This window comes from Marasmius oreades, chromosome 3 (assembly GCF_018924745.1).
Source record: "Marasmius oreades isolate 03SP1 chromosome 3, whole genome shotgun sequence".
Lineage (NCBI taxonomy): Eukaryota > Fungi > Basidiomycota > Agaricomycetes > Agaricales > Marasmiaceae > Marasmius > Marasmius oreades.
In genome coordinates this window covers 3366911-3383523 of record NC_057325.1, presented here as the reverse complement: position 1 = coordinate 3383523, position 16613 = coordinate 3366911, and the positions used below count along the sequence as shown (strand labels likewise).

General features: G+C 46.7%; 6 protein-coding genes across 9 annotated transcripts; 2 read left to right on the top strand and 4 right to left on the bottom strand.

Annotated features, from left to right (window-relative positions):
- Positions 1-27: 27 nt before the first annotated feature.
- On the bottom strand, positions 28-1726 carry E1B28_006468 (uncharacterized protein). Its single transcript, XM_043151140.1, has 8 exons — positions 1422-1726; positions 1197-1372; positions 943-1144; positions 801-880; positions 650-748; positions 496-593; positions 279-437; positions 28-219 (listed from the first exon to the last, which is right to left on the bottom strand). The coding sequence occupies exons 2-8, from the start codon at positions 1208-1210 to the stop codon at positions 89-91; spliced, it is 783 nt and encodes a 260-aa protein (XP_043012233.1). The 5' UTR covers positions 1211-1372; positions 1422-1726; the 3' UTR covers positions 28-88.
- Positions 1727-1890: 164 nt separating this feature from the next.
- Positions 1891-4480, top strand: E1B28_006467 (uncharacterized protein; the record flags this gene model as incomplete). The annotated part of the gene is made up of 17 exons (XM_043151139.1): positions 1891-2212; positions 2273-2314; positions 2374-2455; positions 2506-2578; positions 2634-2758; positions 2813-2907; positions 2967-2976; positions 3033-3038; positions 3107-3158; positions 3216-3462; positions 3521-3659; positions 3709-3777; positions 3841-3879; positions 3932-3951; positions 4016-4138; positions 4198-4290; positions 4341-4480. The coding sequence occupies exons 1-17, from the start codon at positions 2017-2019 to the stop codon at positions 4478-4480; spliced, it is 1551 nt and encodes a 516-aa protein (XP_043012232.1). The 5' UTR covers positions 1891-2016.
- Positions 4481-4704: 224 nt separating this feature from the next.
- E1B28_006466 (uncharacterized protein) lies at positions 4705-5923 on the bottom strand (the record flags this gene model as incomplete). The annotated part of the gene is made up of 4 exons (XM_043151138.1): positions 4705-4810; positions 4873-4913; positions 4969-5307; positions 5363-5923. 4 exons carry the CDS (start codon positions 5921-5923, stop codon positions 4705-4707), a joined length of 1047 nt encoding a protein of 348 aa, XP_043012231.1.
- A 409-nt stretch (positions 5924-6332) lies between these two features.
- E1B28_006465 (uncharacterized protein) lies at positions 6333-10021 on the bottom strand. Its single transcript, XM_043151137.1, has 9 exons — positions 9654-10021; positions 9112-9600; positions 8818-9056; positions 8521-8754; positions 7687-8466; positions 7573-7633; positions 7331-7520; positions 6879-7277; positions 6333-6814 (listed from the first exon to the last, which is right to left on the bottom strand). Exons 1-8 carry the CDS (start codon positions 9842-9844, stop codon positions 7137-7139), a joined length of 2325 nt encoding a protein of 774 aa, XP_043012230.1. The 5' UTR covers positions 9845-10021; the 3' UTR covers positions 6333-6814; positions 6879-7136.
- A 283-nt stretch (positions 10022-10304) lies between these two features.
- E1B28_006464 (uncharacterized protein) lies at positions 10305-12075 on the top strand. Its single transcript, XM_043151136.1, has 8 exons — positions 10305-10377; positions 10433-10507; positions 10555-10617; positions 10669-10964; positions 11021-11223; positions 11288-11430; positions 11483-11694; positions 11764-12075. Exons 1-8 carry the CDS (start codon positions 10314-10316, stop codon positions 11839-11841), a joined length of 1134 nt encoding a protein of 377 aa, XP_043012229.1. The 5' UTR covers positions 10305-10313; the 3' UTR covers positions 11842-12075.
- Positions 12076-12166: 91 nt separating this feature from the next.
- Positions 12167-16362, bottom strand: E1B28_006463 (uncharacterized protein). Of its 4 annotated transcripts, XM_043151134.1 has the most exons (10): positions 15944-16212; positions 15707-15882; positions 15551-15653; positions 15445-15496; positions 15299-15378; positions 15147-15245; positions 14992-15089; positions 14760-14936; positions 14572-14689; positions 14447-14511 (listed from the first exon to the last, which is right to left on the bottom strand). In XM_043151134.1, the coding sequence occupies exons 1-9, from the start codon at positions 15967-15969 to the stop codon at positions 14616-14618; spliced, it is 885 nt and encodes a 294-aa protein (XP_043012227.1). In that variant the 5' UTR covers positions 15970-16212; the 3' UTR covers positions 14447-14511; positions 14572-14615. The 4 variants fall into 4 exon arrangements, with proteins under 4 accessions (XP_043012228.1, XP_043012225.1, XP_043012227.1 ...); XM_043151135.1 differs by lacking the exons at positions 14447-14511; positions 14572-14689; positions 14760-14936 and adding exons at positions 12167-12345; positions 12416-12592 and having other exon boundaries at positions 15944-16362; XM_043151132.1 differs by lacking the exons at positions 14447-14511; positions 14572-14689; positions 14760-14936; ... (5 more) ...; positions 15707-15882; positions 15944-16212 and adding exons at positions 12167-12345; positions 12416-12592; positions 12648-12745; ... (4 more) ...; positions 13354-13529; positions 13591-13916.
- Between the last annotated feature and the right edge of the window lie 251 nt (positions 16363-16613).

Here is a 16613-nt window from a genome sequence, read left to right as displayed (position 1 = left end):
CGATGTCAATACGAGAGCGCCTGAAGATCAAATAAAAATAGGTAAATAAGCACGGTACGATAATTATATACATCGGTTTTTCGAGGTTCTAATATACACCGATAACACTGTCCGGGGTTTCTGTATCTCTCATTCTTGCCACCGGCACCGATTTGGCGTGAGAGGGCGGTTCGCTGCTTTCGGTTTCAATATCCTCAGGAATCGTAAAAGTGTTGAGTTCTATTCGAATCCGTCATGAGACAGATCCATGGATTTGGAAGATGTAGGGGGCAACTGACCGAGGGTTGTTAAAACGACCGAGCCTGATCTTCTCGAATTTCTGGTGGTCTGAGTCACAGATTCGTCCCGTGGGGGTTTCTGACGTTTGAGCGCGACGCAGTTGACAACTATGGTGAGAGTGTATACTCGACCGACAAGGTCAAACACGAGAGTGAATGCTACCATTGCGACTTGTCAGTACAAAGCAAGAGCGAAGAGAATCGCGTTCTGACACACCTTCTATAGACGTGAAGAGTAAGATGATCATGAGAGTTGTTGTAGTCGCGGTAACGATTCCGTTGGTCATCCCGATAATTGACAGACGGTACAACAAACTGCAAGCATGAGTAATTAGCCTTCAATGAACCCAGTAGAGGTCTAATTTACGAACTTTTGCACGGAGGTGTCTATAGTATTGATGCGACGGGCCGTGTGAAACATATTTATTGCAATAAACAAATCCGTGGCAGCACAAGTAACAGCTGCGATCCTGATAGTGGTGTGTTTCAGATGATGAAAACAAGGAGAAAAAGAACTCCTACGTAGCGGAAGAAACTCCGAAATGGTACACAGGTTGACGAATGACCAAAACATAAATGCCGGAGATGAAACCAAAGACTACCTGGTGAGAATTGGAAGTCAGAAAAGGTCCATTGAAGGATAGTCTAATCATAGATAACTCACATGGATAATGACTCCGAGGAGCACAAGTAATAAAACAATTTTGTTCCGAGCACTACACAGAAAATCAGTATCGAAGAGAGAGAAACAAGGCGGCCGCACATAATCCAGTATCGATGAAGGAGGAAAACTTGTTCGAAAACGGAAACCAGGTAGGTGAGCATGATGATGACGCCTAGACACCAGGTCTGAACCGTCAAAGGGTCTGTTTATGGGTGAGATAACGAACTTTGAGCGTAATATTGAATTAAACCGACCGATGTGAAGCCATGTGTTGTAGCACACAACTGCGGTGCACAAAGTATCGAGGAGAAGCGAGCTCCCCACAATAAACTTTTGGAATCCGTTTTGTTTATGGTAGAAGAAGAGGTAGGCACCAAGAGTGATTTCCATCGAGTAGAGAAAAACACTCATCCAAGAGCCGGCTAGAGAACTTTTGAAATCTGCGTAAGTTCAGAAAGAAAAGTTGCTCGTTAACTCACACTGAGATATACCGTTCGGGCATATCCAACTCTTCCTTTGAATGGAGACCGCCAACACTCGGTGTAAACAGAAGGGTATTAGGATGGATCCATGAAACGATGGAAGGAGGAAAAGAGTGAAGTCAAAATTAAATAATTAACTCCGTCTGGCGTTCCATGGCTTCCCGTGAATGTGTGCCAGTCCCTGAGCTATTCACGCCAGCTGTGAGACAGAATCGATGGATGCAGGGTCTGCTAAAGTTGCGATCCTGGGACTCGGTGGAATATTCTGTCAAATATGTACGCCCAGACGTCGAGAACGTGTGTCATGACCTTTTTATACAATTTTTGTATTCACCGGTAGCGAGTGCGGCGGCGCTGCCGGCAGTTAGCGAGACAACCTAAAAACCTAGAAAATGTCCCTTTCGGCAGTTCTTCGGCATTGCGGCACAACAAGCAGAGCATGTGACCGCGACAAATCGTCGGACGACTCATACTCCTCACGACTATGGGAAATAACCATTGTATTCGGACGATCCTCCCACCCAAAGCTGCTAAATATTTGGCTCCCTGACTCAGGAATGCTCAAAGACACGCTACGTCCAGAAATACCACTATGATCACTTCGGACGACCTACTCGTACTCCTTGTTACCGTCTACATCGCTTTCATCGTCTACCGGGTGTTGAGATGGTATAATTTGAGGAAAACTATGCCTCCCGGCCCTCTCGGTAACCCCTTCAGTGGAAACACGTCTCAGATGCCTGTTGTAAAGCCATGGCGGAAATTTGAAGAATGGAATAAAGCTTATGGTGAACTTGGGTGTTTGCTACCTTTTCAGCTCCGTTTTCTACTCATTCATGGAATTTCAGGGCCAGTAGTCTCAATATTCCTCGGTTCTACACCAGTAATTGGTCCGTTTTTTCCAACTCGATTAGCTTTTCTTCCCAACTAATTCTGAATGCCGTGTCAGTCCTAGGAACGGCTCAAGCAGCCTGGGACCTCCTGGAGAAGCGCTCAGACATATACTCAAGCCGACCAAGATTTATTGTCGCGTAAAGAACTTCTTCGGCTCTCTTGCACACTATCTGACCTTCGATTGCAGCGGTGAACTGTTATCTGACAATAAACGTGGTTTAATGTTACCCAATAACGAACATTGGAGAAAGTGGAGAAGAGTGAGTGACATTACTTCTGCGATGGGATATCCGAACTTACCGTGTCAAAAAATAGATTCTACATAATGGCTTTCACATTAGGAAATCTGAAACTTACAAAGACATTCAGTCACTAGAGTCAAAAGTTCTACTGCACGACATCCTGACCGATCCCACGTCATACGAACGGCATATCCAGAGGTATCTTCATATTTATTGCGCGACCATGTGTGGTCAGAGCTGATGTCACTGGAGATATGCTGCAAGTGTTGTCACCTCTGTCACTTACGGTCGAAGAGTAGAATCAGTCGACGAATGGGTTGTGAGAGAAAACATGGAAGCGATGGATTGTGAGTTTGAGGATCGAGTCAGCGGGTCGTCCAACTGAAGGTTTTCTGCTTGATATTAGATTTGACCAGGTAAGTTTCTAGTCGACCTTTTTTCGGTACCGTTGTGGACCCTGTGGCAATTGTAGCGTCAAGTGAGTTTGGCAATGTCTACAATGTCTCCGATCGTCAACATGGCACTGTCCTAAATGATCCTCGATAGCATCCCCGGAAAGTACATCGTCGAATCTTGGCCGTGGCTTCTAAAGCTCCCGGTGAGCAAATTCAACCGTTTGTTTTGTTCATGCTGTACGGACTCACCCTTCCTCAAGCGCCGGCTCCAGTGGTTCCGTAAACATCCAGAACAACGTCGCCAACGAGATATTACATTCTTGATGCATATCCTAAACGATGTCAAAGCTCGGATGAAATCTGGGACCATTCCCGATTGTTTGACAGCGCAATGCCTCAATGACCTACAAAAAATCGGGATGACGGAACTGGAGCTTGCATACGCGGTATCTACTCCGTTTGGTGCTGGTATTGAGACTACCGCCACGACCCTAACCGTCTTTATTCGTGTGTCCTTCTGTTTCGCATATTTTAGACGCGAAGCCCTAATGACCTTAAACCATAGTTGCTATGTTGCACTTTCCCGAAGTCATGAGAAAGGCTCAGACGGAACTAGACAGCGTCGTGGGCCTCGAACGCCTCCCTGAATACGCCGACAAGCCAAACCTCCAATACATCAATGCCCTTGTTAACGAAACACTTCGGTTAGTCCTACCGCTGGCCATTTTATGCCTAATGGACTTTTACTATTAGATGGCGCCCTGTGGCGGTCTTGGGTGGGACACCGCACGCCGTCGTTGCGGACGACTTTTACAACGGATGGTATCGTATTCGTTATCTTGACAGAAGCCAAGGCGCTTGGCTGACATGGTTTGAAACGACCAGGTTCATTCCCATGGGGTCGACCGTCTTTGCAAACCTCTAGTAAGTTGTATATTAGCATCCTATGTGCATTTCTTCAATCTTGGATGAACAGTGGTATTATGAAGGATCCGGGTCCGTTGACTTCTAAAGGCCTCAGAGTGGAAATTCTAACTCTTATGGTTCTGTCATTTACTAGCCATGTTTCCTGACCCCGAAATATTTCGACCGGAACGGTTTCTTGAGACGGATGATCCACGACTCCAGAATTTCGATCTGCCTTTCGGCTTCGGACGTAGGCAGTGCCCCGGCATGCATCTCGGTCTGAAATATCTACTCGTCATCGTCGGGATTATTGCTAACCATTCACCGTCTTTCTAGCGCGAAATTCTATCTTCGTGAATACAGCCAGACTTCTGTGGGCCTTCGACATTACCCCGTCAAAGGGCAGGGGCGGCGAACCAATTCTGCCAGGTGAGGTCAACTAACCAGTCGGGCGCGCGGTGATTCATATCACCTTGTAGATACGTACAATTTTACAAACGGCTTCAATTCGAAACCCGTCAGCTTTGAATGTAATTTCACCCCGCGGAATGACAAAATTTTGAAGATAATCGAGGCCGAGTGGAACGACGCAAAGGAGAGATTAGGTAGCTGGACCTGAGCGATTGAACGTCTAAAGATTTTGAATAGGATAAAAATTCATTTGTACCCGCGTTGTATTAGTATCCTCGAGAATCAATATGGACAATTATATTCATATTTTGTTCTTCGTATAGGTCAGTATCTCATAAGAAGAGTCTTGGTATATTCACGCTTTAGTTGGCTTGTTTGAATACCTCCAAAGTGAACCAGTCTATTAGAAGGTATGAGCTGACTGAAAAATCCTCAAGGCCACTTGGCCTGGATGGCATTGTATTGGGCCTGGTTGACAGGCTTGACCACTCCGTGTTTCAACAAGGTCGGGAAGCCTGAAGTCGAAGAAGCGGTCCAACTAAAACAGAGCGTTCTCGCTATTAGCGGGCAATTCTGAGAAAACCAACACGAAATACTCACGGTCCCTGGTCGATGTTGTTGGTCTGGAAGGGAACATAACCCTAGGGATACTGGTCGTAAGTTCAAACAGTACCCCCATTATACGAAATCACTCACTGCGGCAGTTGTGTAAGCATCCAAAAAGAGATGGACTAGGCCAGGTGTTCGATTGTCCTGGAATACAAGTGGCCCCTCTGTGGTGGTGGTAGTGATAACAGCACTACTGCCTCCAACTCTAGTCCACGTCCCAAACAGACCATTGTTAGATCTTTCTTCATAGATACGGTTGATAGTCTCGTCCTTGACGAAGCGCGCGTACGAACTGCCGCCGAGGGAAAGAATAGTAAGATCGATGACCGGCCAACTCGCAGCAATGTATGGTTGTGCAGCTGTGAAAGTCCGGAAGTCGTTCGTGTATGCATACATGATTTGATCTCTTGTCGCAGTGCCAGTGTGCTAGTACCCAGCGCTTCAGCTTTGCCGAACTGAAGTAAAATAAAACAGTACGTACCGCGGTATCACTGGCAGCGTACAACCTCGATGCCCAGTGTACCAGGAAAGCACCACGGCTTGAATCCCAGACTGCTTCTGGGGCCCAAGCCATTCCGGCAGTGGATCCGATCACTTGGACTAATCTGTAGTTGTCCCAGTTTACCAAATCTGTACTCTCCCAGATGTGGAGACTCTTAGAGCCCTGCGATACCGCCCTTCCCCAATCCCCACCAATGGCGTTGATGTCGAGATCCGTAGCAATAATGAAATGCCGGGAGTCATCTGGCGCGGATACAAGATACGGGTCGCGGGCGGCTTTTGTTCCCCCGGTAGGTACAAGAATGGCTCTGTCAGCGTTCAGAGCTTTATAAGAGGTAGGGTTGTTCCCGTTGGAGAGATGAGCAAAGATCGCGGGTTGGCGATCATAGAAATGCACGAAGAAGTAGCCAACTTTCGAGCTGTCAGCTCGGCTGGCTATCGTGGTGTTCGTGTTTTCGGGAGTGGCAAGTGGAGATGCGAGGATGTTGAAGGCAAAACTTAGTAGGACTGCGAGAAGACCCAATGAACCTGAGGAGCGCATGGTACCCAACTACCGCTGTAAACAATGAAGCTGTTTTCGCGTCTTTTAAATCAATCAACGGTCCGTCTCCTCTCCGATAACACAAAGATCGAACACCAGTGTTCCACAATGGTTGCAGCTGACTGCATGATCGAATGGTTGATGCATGAAATTCGGGAGATATGGAAAGTTTTCGGGAGCTGGAGAGAGCTGCTTCAAGAATAAGTTGAAGGAAATTCGGTGAATGTGGGAAATCTATTGAGAAACAGTAATTGAAACGAAACAGGGCTTACCGACTCTGTAATCTCGTACTTGTAGAGCAACTGCGCGGTAGACGTTCCGCTAACTAGCGAGTGCCTGCAACCGTGAGAGGCAGCCTAGGGAGACTATTGCATTCCCACGAATCACGGATCTGATTAAGTACGAATGGCCAAGGCCCAAGGCATGGAGGGAGCCTCAAAATCAAGCTCACATTAGTGATAAGAATACACAGCTAGTACAATACAGGCATACAATGAAAGCGATCCACAAAACAAAACACAGGGAAAAAAAAAAGAAGTATAATGAAACCGCATCATCTTCAAAGGTAGTACATAGTGTCCTTCAACTGTGATCCAGGCCCGCCATGCCACGACTGAACAGCCTCGTTCATTACAGCCTGTTCAGCACCAGTTGCGCTCGTATTCACACTGGTTCCACCTTGCAACAGTTTGTGAATATAACAACGACCACGTTCGCAAGCCAAATCAGCGTAATAAGCCGGAGAAGCCAGGCTCACTGCCTTTGTGGCCCGAGCAAACATATAGCTGACAGCGTTCGTCAGTTGCTGTAATTCGTCTGCAGTAAAATTCATCTCGTCGTGGACAACATAGTAATGAGTCGGCTTGGTGGTTCCTTGCAATCCACCGTGGGCTGATGGGAAAGGGAAACATGGGATGAATAAGAAAGATTTGGGTGTAAGACGATGGTAACTGACCTTGAAGGAAGAAGTCAAAATTATAGACAGCCGTAACTCCTCGGTCGACGACAGTACCCGCTTTAGGGTTGCCATCCTTATCAGCCTGTTGAGCTTCGGTAGGATAGAATCTGGTGTGATGACGCTTTCCACAGATGACGATCGTCAACTTTGGGTATGGCCCCCGAGTACTGAATTTCTTGAAGGCGGCACGAATCGCAGGAAGTTCCTCATTTACGACAATGCTGAACTGGCCCTAAAACGACCAAGTTGTCAGCATCAGTAATACAGGCCATAGTGTTCCTGTACCTCGGAGACACCATCTCGGTATACCAAAACACGCTCGGGAAGCTTGTTGTCATTCTTTGCCCTGAAAAGCTTCAAACGTGCCTCCATCATTTGAGCAAGATTCGTGACCATCTATCGGCCAAAAAGTTAACACGCAGTTACCACAGCGAGCTGAGAGTAGTTACCTCTTTCCGAGTTTCTTGCAATTCCATACTGGCAGGGAATTGGGCAAAGTTAGCATCTACGCTCGCAACAACGGCAGCGATAGAAGGCGTTCCTTTAACGCTTCCAGGTGAAGGATGTGTTACATCGATACCTACAAGCATAGTCGGTGCCTGTTTGAGCCAACTCATGCTTCTCGGATCTAGAGCATGGCTGGAAGGACGGTTAACTATCAAATTTTCCTCGAGTTTTAAAAATGACTTGCTTGACACCGCCGAGTTTCATGTTCACCTTGAGGGCAACGTTGGCGAAATACTGTGGCTGGCCTACATGGATCCCTTAGTGTACGGAACGAATTGGAGGGCGATGAGGAAAATACCCTTTTCCTTGCGAATTTTCGCAGAATGTACACAAACAGTCGGGACATCCAAGTGCGAGTCGCATAGGTGCTTCAGTCCAGAGTAGATATTTTTATCGCCGTTCGACAGAATGACCAGTAAGAAGGATGGTCTCTTTTTCAAAGACATGATCGCGGTTCTTATTGCGCCTATTGCGAGTCCTCTTATGGGATCCCTAGGGTCTTTGCGAGGAAGATGGGCCTCCAGTAAGGCGAACGGCATGTCCGGGACCTTCATTCCGGAAGTTTTGCACATGCCGGCAAAACCATCGATCGTCTGCTTGAGGCTTGGGTCGGCGGTACCCTGGAACTCATCACGTCCGTTTCCATCTCGAATAAGAAGAACTGCCCAATTGGTGAGGGTGGCTCCCTTGAAGAATTTCACATTTCGCAAATTCCAGCTAGCCCGATCATCCACCTGTGGTTTCCCTTGTCCATATTGAATCCCAGGAGGAGGGAGTATCCGACCTGGAACGACTGCCATCTGTGAACCAATGCTAATATTAAAGGCATTCATCACTGGTTTATCCGGTCCTCCATGGTACCCAAGAAGATCGAGACCTTTTCCAACTATAGCAGTGCCGTTGACATTTGGAGGTTTGGCTGCAACCGTGATCATCGACGCAGTCTGTTCTTCTAACAGCTTGCCTTTGAAAGGTTGGTTCGGGAGGATTTCGCACACTTCGGGCGGAAGCAAATTTGATTTCTGCCCCCCGACATCGACTAATGGCAAGGTTGGATATCTCAACTTGATGTTATACTCTAGCATCAGGATGTTAGCGGAGTATCCAACCTGAAATGAAACGGAAAACTTGCTTCGCAGGAAATAAGTTTCAACGCTAACTCGACCCCCTAATTCTTGACAATCGAACTGGTGCTGCGAAGGAGTCTTACTACTCGCACCCTTCACCGTCTTTGTGTACCCAAGGTGTCTAGTCTTTACCCTCACACCCTTGACGAAAGCGCTCATCCGGGCACCGAAACTTGCATCGGAAAATTCTATCATTTTCTCTGCCAAGTTTCCTGCTGTATAAAACGCAGTAGTGCAGACTTTCGAATACCAAAAAGTGAGCTTGAGAAACTGGAACCTCAGGATAAGCGACTTTGACTTACCATTGACATTAACCATCAACTGATTCAATGTAGGTCGCACTGACGAATAGAAGCCCCGGAACGCCTCCAAGCCGCCTCCCAGAGGGGTCGCTTGTGTATCTCTTGGGAAGAAGAACCGGTTCCTTCCAACCATTACGCCTTCGCGACTACTACTTGGATAGGCAGCCAGGATCAAGTTTAAAGCGGATATGATTGGAAGGACGTCTTCGTCTTTGTAGTTGGGGTCCGCTTGGCAATATCTTGAGAGAAGATATGGGTGAAAATTGGAAAGCGCATATAGCGACTGTGACATACCGAATAAGTGTCGTTGTGTCTATAGCCTGTACATAATTGATAGTCAGCACGTATTGCTGATTGGCTGTCGTTCGTCCGTCTTCTTCAACCCATGGCACGTGTACTGTCAAAGGCTGCGTTAATAGCCTCGCCGCTATAATCTTCGCCGAATGATCGTGAGCGACGGTGCCTCGTAGACCGCCACTCGCCCAATCGGGGGTTTGTTCTGCGAGCTGAAAAATCCGTCTCTTGACTCGGCGGTTGGCAGTCCCCCTAGTAGGAGATATAGCAACGTCGTACTCGAAGAAGTTGGCCTTGGGAACCTTTACAGGAAAATAGTTCGTCCGGAGTTTGATAGGTGTCCCAATCTTTCCATGGCCAGGACGCAAGGGCAAATTTTCAGAGCCAGAGATTCGTAAGCTATTCAACTTCCCAACGAGATCGAGGTCTAAATCGTCCTTAATACGAGCATCCAGTTGAGCTGGAGGGTTTCCCGGAGGAACAAACACCCTGGACAGGTACACGTTAGAGATACAAACATTCCTTCTGCACGAGTCACTTACCCTCCTTGTTCTCGTGGAGCATAACCTCTGCCTCTGCCTGGGCTTGGTCCGCGACCTCTATCGCCCCCTCCTCTGTCTCCACCTCGACCGCCTCGGAAGTCGCCACGCCCGCCTCCTCCTCGGAAATCGCCTTGCCCACCGCCTCGCCCGCCTCGATGACCACCGCCACCGCCTCGTCCGTAGCTGCTCATTTCTGTTGTGATAGTGCTGGTGGAAGGGACAGGAAAGGTTCACGCCAGAAAAAGTAGGACGAAGATTTCAGAATGAGTTACGCAGGTACACGAGAAGTTGAGAAGTTGAACTGCACTCTGCCGCACAAGAACCGCAGATGTGACAGTGTGAAGTTCAACGTCGATGGATGACCAAACATAAAGAAGCCTTATTTAACCCTTCATTCGGCATTCGCCGGTTGACTCATACCGCCCGCGGAATTAAGAGCTCAGCGCTCATCGTTCAAGTTCAACGTTCAACGTTCAACAGGCGCACATAGTTCATCCAGCAAGGGTTTACAATGTATAAGTGCAGGTAAGATAGAGAACGTTAACGTTAGCTTTACTGTACATGTACTCTAGAGCAACGAACTGTATGAAGTGCTGGCACATGACTCTAAATAATAAATTCGGAGCGGCTTCAATTTGAAGAAGTCTACGTCTATCTCAGATGGCTACATCTACGCCCCTAAAAGAAGTATTACTGGTTGGGTTTGGCGCTGTAGGGGCAATGTGTAAGTGGGGAATACCCATAGTTATCGTAACAAGCTCACGCTGACTCTAGAAAAGATTCCCTCATCATCAAACGCAGTGGCCTTGCCAGAGTGACAGCGGTCGCAAGAAGTAATTTCGACCTCGTCGCAAGTATGTCCTCTTTCTTTTACCCTGATCAATGATCTCAAGTCTGCAAGGAAACGGCATACATATCAAGAGTAAGAAGTATGGGGATATTCTTGGGTGGAAGCCAGACAGACGTACGTCTCATACTTGGCCATCACTGGATTGCTACTGAAACTATCATACAGTTTGCCAATCCGTGTCTCAAGCTGCTGATCAGCCGTACGATTATGTTGTTGTTACAACCAAAGCTGTACCAGATCTTGTTCAGACATCGCAGATCCTCACACCGTTACTTTCTCCTCCATACACCGACATCCATCCTCAGCCTTCATATGTGATCTTGCAGAATGGATTGAATGTGGAAGTAGACTTATATCGTACGATCAAGAGACTTGGACAAGGCGAACCGAAGGTCATCGGTACCGCGTTGTATATCGGAACCAACCTTTTAGCACCGGATGTTGTTGAGCATAACGACTTTGTGAGTGGCCACATAACCATCAATTTATTCACGCTGATATTTCTGCGTTGAAACAGGATCGTGTAAGTTTGGGAATCTATCGCCATAATGATTATACTACATCCGAGAACTCACCTGAAGAAGCCGACATCCTGAACGGAATTGCAGAGGTTCTAGAGAAAGGTGGAAGTACAGTCAAAATAGTCCCAGAGATCCAAAGAGTCAAGTTCTCCAAAAATTTCTGGAACGTGGCGTTCTCTTCATTCTCAACCCTTACCGAGTATGCCCACATGCCTGGTTTCGACTTCATTCTGAGCCTAATCGTTCTTGTCATATACATCTAGCTACACGCTTCCGGCAATCTTTCGTCCTCCTCCCAGCGCTTCCATCGCTTATACGCCTTACGTCTCCCCTAAAACTGCCGCCCTCGTTGAACAATATACTATACCTACTATAGAAGCGATCTTACTGGAGCTCATAGCCTTAGGTGAGCCCAACTGATCTTGTCGTGGCGCTCAATATTGATTCCCTCGCACCAGGTCGAGCATTAGGATTCCCCGATAGCGAAGAAGGAATACCGACCATTCACGTTCAGCGAACTATAGACAACACAAGAAAACTTCACATGAGTCCTCAAAGTGTACACAAACCAAGTATGCTACTTGACGCGCAACGAGGCCACCCAATCGAAGTCGAGGTCATATTTGGCGAGGTGGTGAGGATGGCAAGAGAAAGAGACATCCCTGTCCCGGTGAGCACTTTTTGGTTGTGTTCTAGCTGGAGAGAATGTGTTGACCTGGAACCTGGGCGGGGTATGTAGCGAATCGAGACTTTGTACGCACTGTTGCTGGTGGTGCAGAACCAAATTATACGCACGACGGAGAGTTCGAGGTTGTGAAGGTTGCATGGTTGCTTGAATACATGGTGGGGCCGTCCGGTTACAAATCTCGCATGGCTGGTGGTTGTCTTGTACAATGTATCTTTTGATTTGAAGAGGAAAAACGGTTTGGCCGTCCGCAGGAACGGAATTAGCTCTAAATTGATCTACTCTCATTACATCTGTGTTGAAGAGATCAGTACTATGGATACATTGCTGTGTCTCTACCTAGAAATGACATTGTCTCGTATCTCATAAGTACCGCTGTTCAAACGGTCGCCGCAGAGAGCCGGCAGTGTTCACATATGTCCATAGGCTACTGTGATATCGCCAGTAAAGGTGGATTACCGACTCAGAGTTAAAGCAAGAAAAAGCCAGAAAAACAAATAAAATAGCCTCAACAGAGTCCGATAGATATAGATATACAGTAAGGTGCCGAGTCATTCAAATTTTAACGCATACCGATACTGTTCTGGACCTCAGTATCTGTTTCGGTTGTCCTCGGGAATCGTAAATGTGTGGAATCTATGCGAGTTCCTCCATCAGATAAACTTCCGAGTCTCCAAGTGATTAGAGAATACGGAGAGTAACTGACCCAAGGTTGTCAAAACGACCGAGCCTAGACTCCTCGAGTTGTTTGAGGTTTGCGTCTCCGAGTTCTCGGTAGCGATTGATCTGGCCCTCGCGTTTTTTTGACGCTCGAGTGCGATACAGTTGACAACTATGGTGAGAGTATATATCCGACCGACAAGGTTAAACAGGAAAGCGAATCCTAGCATTGAGAGACGTCAGCACAAAGCACAATCGGTGGGAAAGACTTCATATACCTCGTAAAGACGTGAAAAGTAGGATGATCTTAAGAGTAGTCGCAGTGGCGGTAACGATCCCACTGCTTATCCCGATGATTGAAAGACGAAACAACAAGCTGTCAGCATGAGCAATTAGCCTTCAAATAACACTTTACTAGAGGTCTGATGCAAACCTCTGCGTGGAGGGGTTTATAGTATCGATATTGCGTGTCGCGTAAAATATATTTATCGCAATCAGCAAATCTGTTGCAGCGCATGTAACAGCTGCGATTCTGACAGTGTGGTTCAGAAAAGCGAAAGGAAGAGGGAGGATGGAGACAGCCTACGTGAGAGAAAGGATCCCGTACCTATGGATGGTTCCAGGAACGACCAGGGAGAGAAGGCCAGAGATGAAGCCAGATACTAACTGGGAGTGAAACCAGAGAAAGGTTCGCAGAACAAACGGTCTAATCACAGGAGACCCACATGAACAATGGCTCCGAGAAGGACAAGGAATACGACGACTCTGTTCCGAGCACTGCAAAATACCCATGGGGTGTCAGATAGAATGTTCAGAGATAGGTTCACACACATAATCCAGTATCGGTGAACAAGGTACAGTTGTTCACAAACTGATACGAAGTAGGTGAGTATGGTTATGACACCTGGACTCCAATTATCAGTCGTCGCGTTGTCTATTTCTGAATGATAAGATGGATTTCGGGCACGAAGGAATGGAACCGACCGATACGAAGCCATGTGTAGTAGCAGACAACTGCGCTGCATACAGTATCCAGGAAGAGCGTGCCTCCCAGACTGAATTTTTGATATCGATTTGTTTTATGGCACTGGAAAAAATAGGCACTAAGGGCGACTTCCATGGAGTAGAGAAAGACATTCGCCCAGGAATTAATTAGAGCGCTTGGAGTACCAATTCGTTAGATATTGAACGAGAGCCTGGAGTCAAAGTTCAATAACTCACATTGTGCCAGCAAACCGGTATGGCATGTTCAATTCCTCCGCTGACTAGAAACCGCTAAGACTGCGTAGAATCAGAACGGTATCATATAACAGCGAAGAAAGAAGGTGGGGAAGAGAAGGGTGCTTGATAACTTTTAACTAGTTATCAAGGCCTTTCGAGCCCAACTTTATATTCCGTAAGGCTTCCGTAAATGTGTTTGTTCATCCTGCATATTCGAGTACCCACTAAGCCGAAACCGACTCAAAGGTTTTGAATGGTCCAAACGGAAGGGTGAAGGTGGAATCCACACCCAGCCGGGTGTAAACAGAGCTAGGGGTCCATGCTCACGTGCCACGGACCCTTCATTAATTCATCATGGCGTCGACGGTCGACCTCCGAGTCAAGGAATACCGTTATCAAGGAAGCAATTAACTCATGTCTACGAAGTCCTGTGCTAAATAGAAGTAGTCGGGTCTCCCTAGACGCCGACCCCGTAGTACGCCAATTCAACTTGATTTCGATGCCACAAGGGACAACGGATCACTTATTGAATGTCAAGGGGTACTGTAACTTAATTCTAAAAATCGTACACTAAAAATGAATTATCACGCCTTTATAGGTATAGGTATAGGTATAGGTATGAATTACATTATACGAAATTATTCTGCAATTACTTTTGAACGGTGTAATGATTTGCAGAATTGAGCACCCCTACTAAGGTCGGATACTAATGGAATGGAATGATCGATGATCGATATCGGATCTAGTATCGACGTCTGTCCGTGTTGAGGAGGTTAGTAATATATATTACTGTGTCTCTACCCTAGAAACATTACATTCAGGTTGTATCGGATCTCACAGGTTTCACCACAGAGAACTTGGGATACGGCAGTGTTCACATATATGGGCTATAGTTGAAAGCGCAACAATGACCGATCGCCACTAAACGTGGATTATACTGAAATTGACGAATTACTAGCACATGCACGATATGTAACATACCTCAATAGAGTTCGATAGATATAAGAAGTAGAGTCATTCAAAATTTAGCGCATACCGATACTGTTCTGGACCTCAGTATCTGTTTTGGTGTCCTCGGGAACCGTAGATGTGCGGAAGTCTATGCGAGTTCCTCCATCAGATAAACTTCCGAGTCTCCAAGTGATTAGAGAATACGGAGAGTAACTGACCCAAGGTTGTCAAAACGACCGAACCCGGACTCCTCGAGTTGTTTGAGGTTTGCGTCTCCGAGTTCTCGGTAGCGATTGATCTGGCCCTCGCGTTTTTTTGACGCTCGAGTGCGATACAGTTGACAACTATGGTGAGAGTATATATCCGACCGACAAGGTTAAACAGGAAAGCGAATCCTAGCATTGAGAGACGTCAGCACAAAGCACAATCGGTGGGAAAGACTTCATATACCTCGTAAAGACGTGAAAAGTAGGATGATCTTAAGAGTAGTCGCAGTGGCGGTAACGATCCCACTGCTTATCCCGATGATTGAAAGACGAAACAACAAGCTGTCAGCATGAGCAATTAGCCTTCAAATAACGCTTTACTAGAGGTCTGATGCAAACCTCTGCGTGGAGGGGTTTATAGTATCGATATTGCGTGTCGCGTAAAATATATTTATCGCAATCAGCAAATCTGTTGCAGCGCATGTAACAGCTGCAATTCTGACAGTGTGGTTCAGAAAAGTGAAAGGAAGGGGAGGATGGAGACAGCCTACGTGAGAGAAAGGATCCCGTAACTATGCACGGATCCAGGAACGACCAGGGAGAGAAGGCCGGAGATGAAGCCAAACACTAACTGGGGGGTGAAAACCAGAGAAAGATTCGATTCGCAGATCAAACGGTCTAATCACGAGTGACCCACATGAACAATGGCTCCGAGAAGGACAAAGAATACGACGACTCTGTTCCGAGCACTGTGGAGAAAACCCATGGGGTCAGATAGAATGTTCAGAGATAGGTTCACGCACATAATCCAGTATCGGTGAACAAGGTATAATTGTTCACAGACTGATACGAAGTAGGTGAGTATGGTTATGATGCCTCGACTCCAACTCTCAATCATCGGATCGTCTATTTCTGAACCATAAGATGATTTTCGGGCACGACTCGGAAATCGAACCAACCGATACGAAGCCATGTGTAGTAGCACACAACTGCGCTGCATACAGTATCCAGGAAAAGCGAGCCTCCCAGACTGAATTTTTGGTATCGGTTTGTTTTATGGCACTGGAAAAAATAGGCACTAAGGGTGACTTCCATGGAGTAGAGAAAGACATTCGCCCATGAATTAATTAGAGCACTTGGAGTTCCAATGCGTTAGATATTGAACGAGAGGCTGGAGTCAAAGTTCAATAACTCACATTGTGCCAGCAAACTGGGTGGACATATTCAATTCCTCCACTAACTAGAAACCACCAAGATTGCGTAGAGCCAGAACGGTATTATGGAATAGCAAAGAAAGAAAGAAGGTGGGGAAGAGAAGGGTCGGGTGCTTGATAACTTTCAGCTAGTTATCAAGGCATTTTTCGAGCCCAATTTTGCGTTCCGATTGGGGTAAGGCTTCCCGTAAATGTGTTGTTCATCCTGCATATTCGAGTACCCACTAAGCTGAAACCGACTTGAATGTTTTGAATGCAGGGTCCAAAAGGAAGAGTGAAGTTTACGCCCAGCAGCCTCGGATAAATCGGCAACTCGTGGCACGTGAGCATGAATAGTATGGAGAGTATATAGAGGCCTGGTAGCAAATTCAACTTTGATTTCGATGCAGAACGGGATCACAACATCTTATTGAACACCTGCGTAATGCTTTAAAAATCTGAAAATGAATGTCCCAATTGGAGTTCGTTTACTAGTAATCACGCGGTGCTCCATTTGGTGACTTCAGCCACCGCTCTCTCTCCCCTTTCTTATTCTTTAGTCTCATGGTACGTTTTCACGTCAGGCTCTGAGCGTCTATCTATTGTAGTCAGTCCAGCGTAAGCCACGCTATGACCCTTTCCTTTAAATGATCCGTATGTGTATGCAGCACTA

Excerpts from the sequence above, each read along its gene's own strand:
- E1B28_006468 (XM_043151140.1), bottom strand. Across the intron at positions 749-800 it reads TTCGGAGTTTCTTCCGCTAC|GATCGCAGCTGTTACTTGTG; the intron begins GTAGGAGTTCTT and ends CACCACTATCAG. Across the intron at positions 220-278 it reads GGTCGTTTTAACAACCCTCG|AACTCAACACTTTTACGATT; the intron begins GTCAGTTGCCCC and ends GGATTCGAATAG.
- E1B28_006465 (XM_043151137.1), bottom strand. The coding sequence starts at position 9,844 with ATGAGCAGCTACGGACGAGGCGGTGGCGGTGGTCATCGAGGCGGGCGA. Across the intron at positions 9,601-9,653 it reads GCTCCACGAGAACAAGGAGG|GGTGTTTGTTCCTCCGGGAA; the intron begins GTAAGTGACTCG and ends GTACCTGTCCAG. Across the intron at positions 8,755-8,817 it reads GTTGATGGTTAATGTCAATG|TCTGCACTACTGCGTTTTAT; the intron begins GTAAGTCAAAGT and ends GGTATTCGAAAG.
- E1B28_006464 (XM_043151136.1), top strand. The coding sequence starts at position 10,314 with ATGGCTACATCTACGCCCCTAAAAGAAGTATTACTGGTTGGGTTTGGC. Across the intron at positions 10,378-10,432 it reads TGGCGCTGTAGGGGCAATGT|ATTCCCTCATCATCAAACGC; the intron begins GTAAGTGGGGAA and ends ACTCTAGAAAAG. Across the intron at positions 10,508-10,554 it reads TAATTTCGACCTCGTCGCAA|GAAACGGCATACATATCAAG; the intron begins GTATGTCCTCTT and ends CAAGTCTGCAAG.
- E1B28_006463 (XM_043151135.1), bottom strand. The coding sequence starts at position 15,969 with ATGTCCACCCAGTTTGCTGGCACAAT. Across the intron at positions 15,497-15,550 it reads GTTCACCGATACTGGATTAT|TGCTCGGAACAGAGTCGTCG; the intron begins GTGCGTGAACCT and ends TTTTCTCCACAG. Across the intron at positions 12,593-14,991 it reads ACTTTTCACGTCTTTACGAG|GATTCGCTTTCCTGTTTAAC; the intron begins GTATATGAAGTC and ends TCTCAATGCTAG.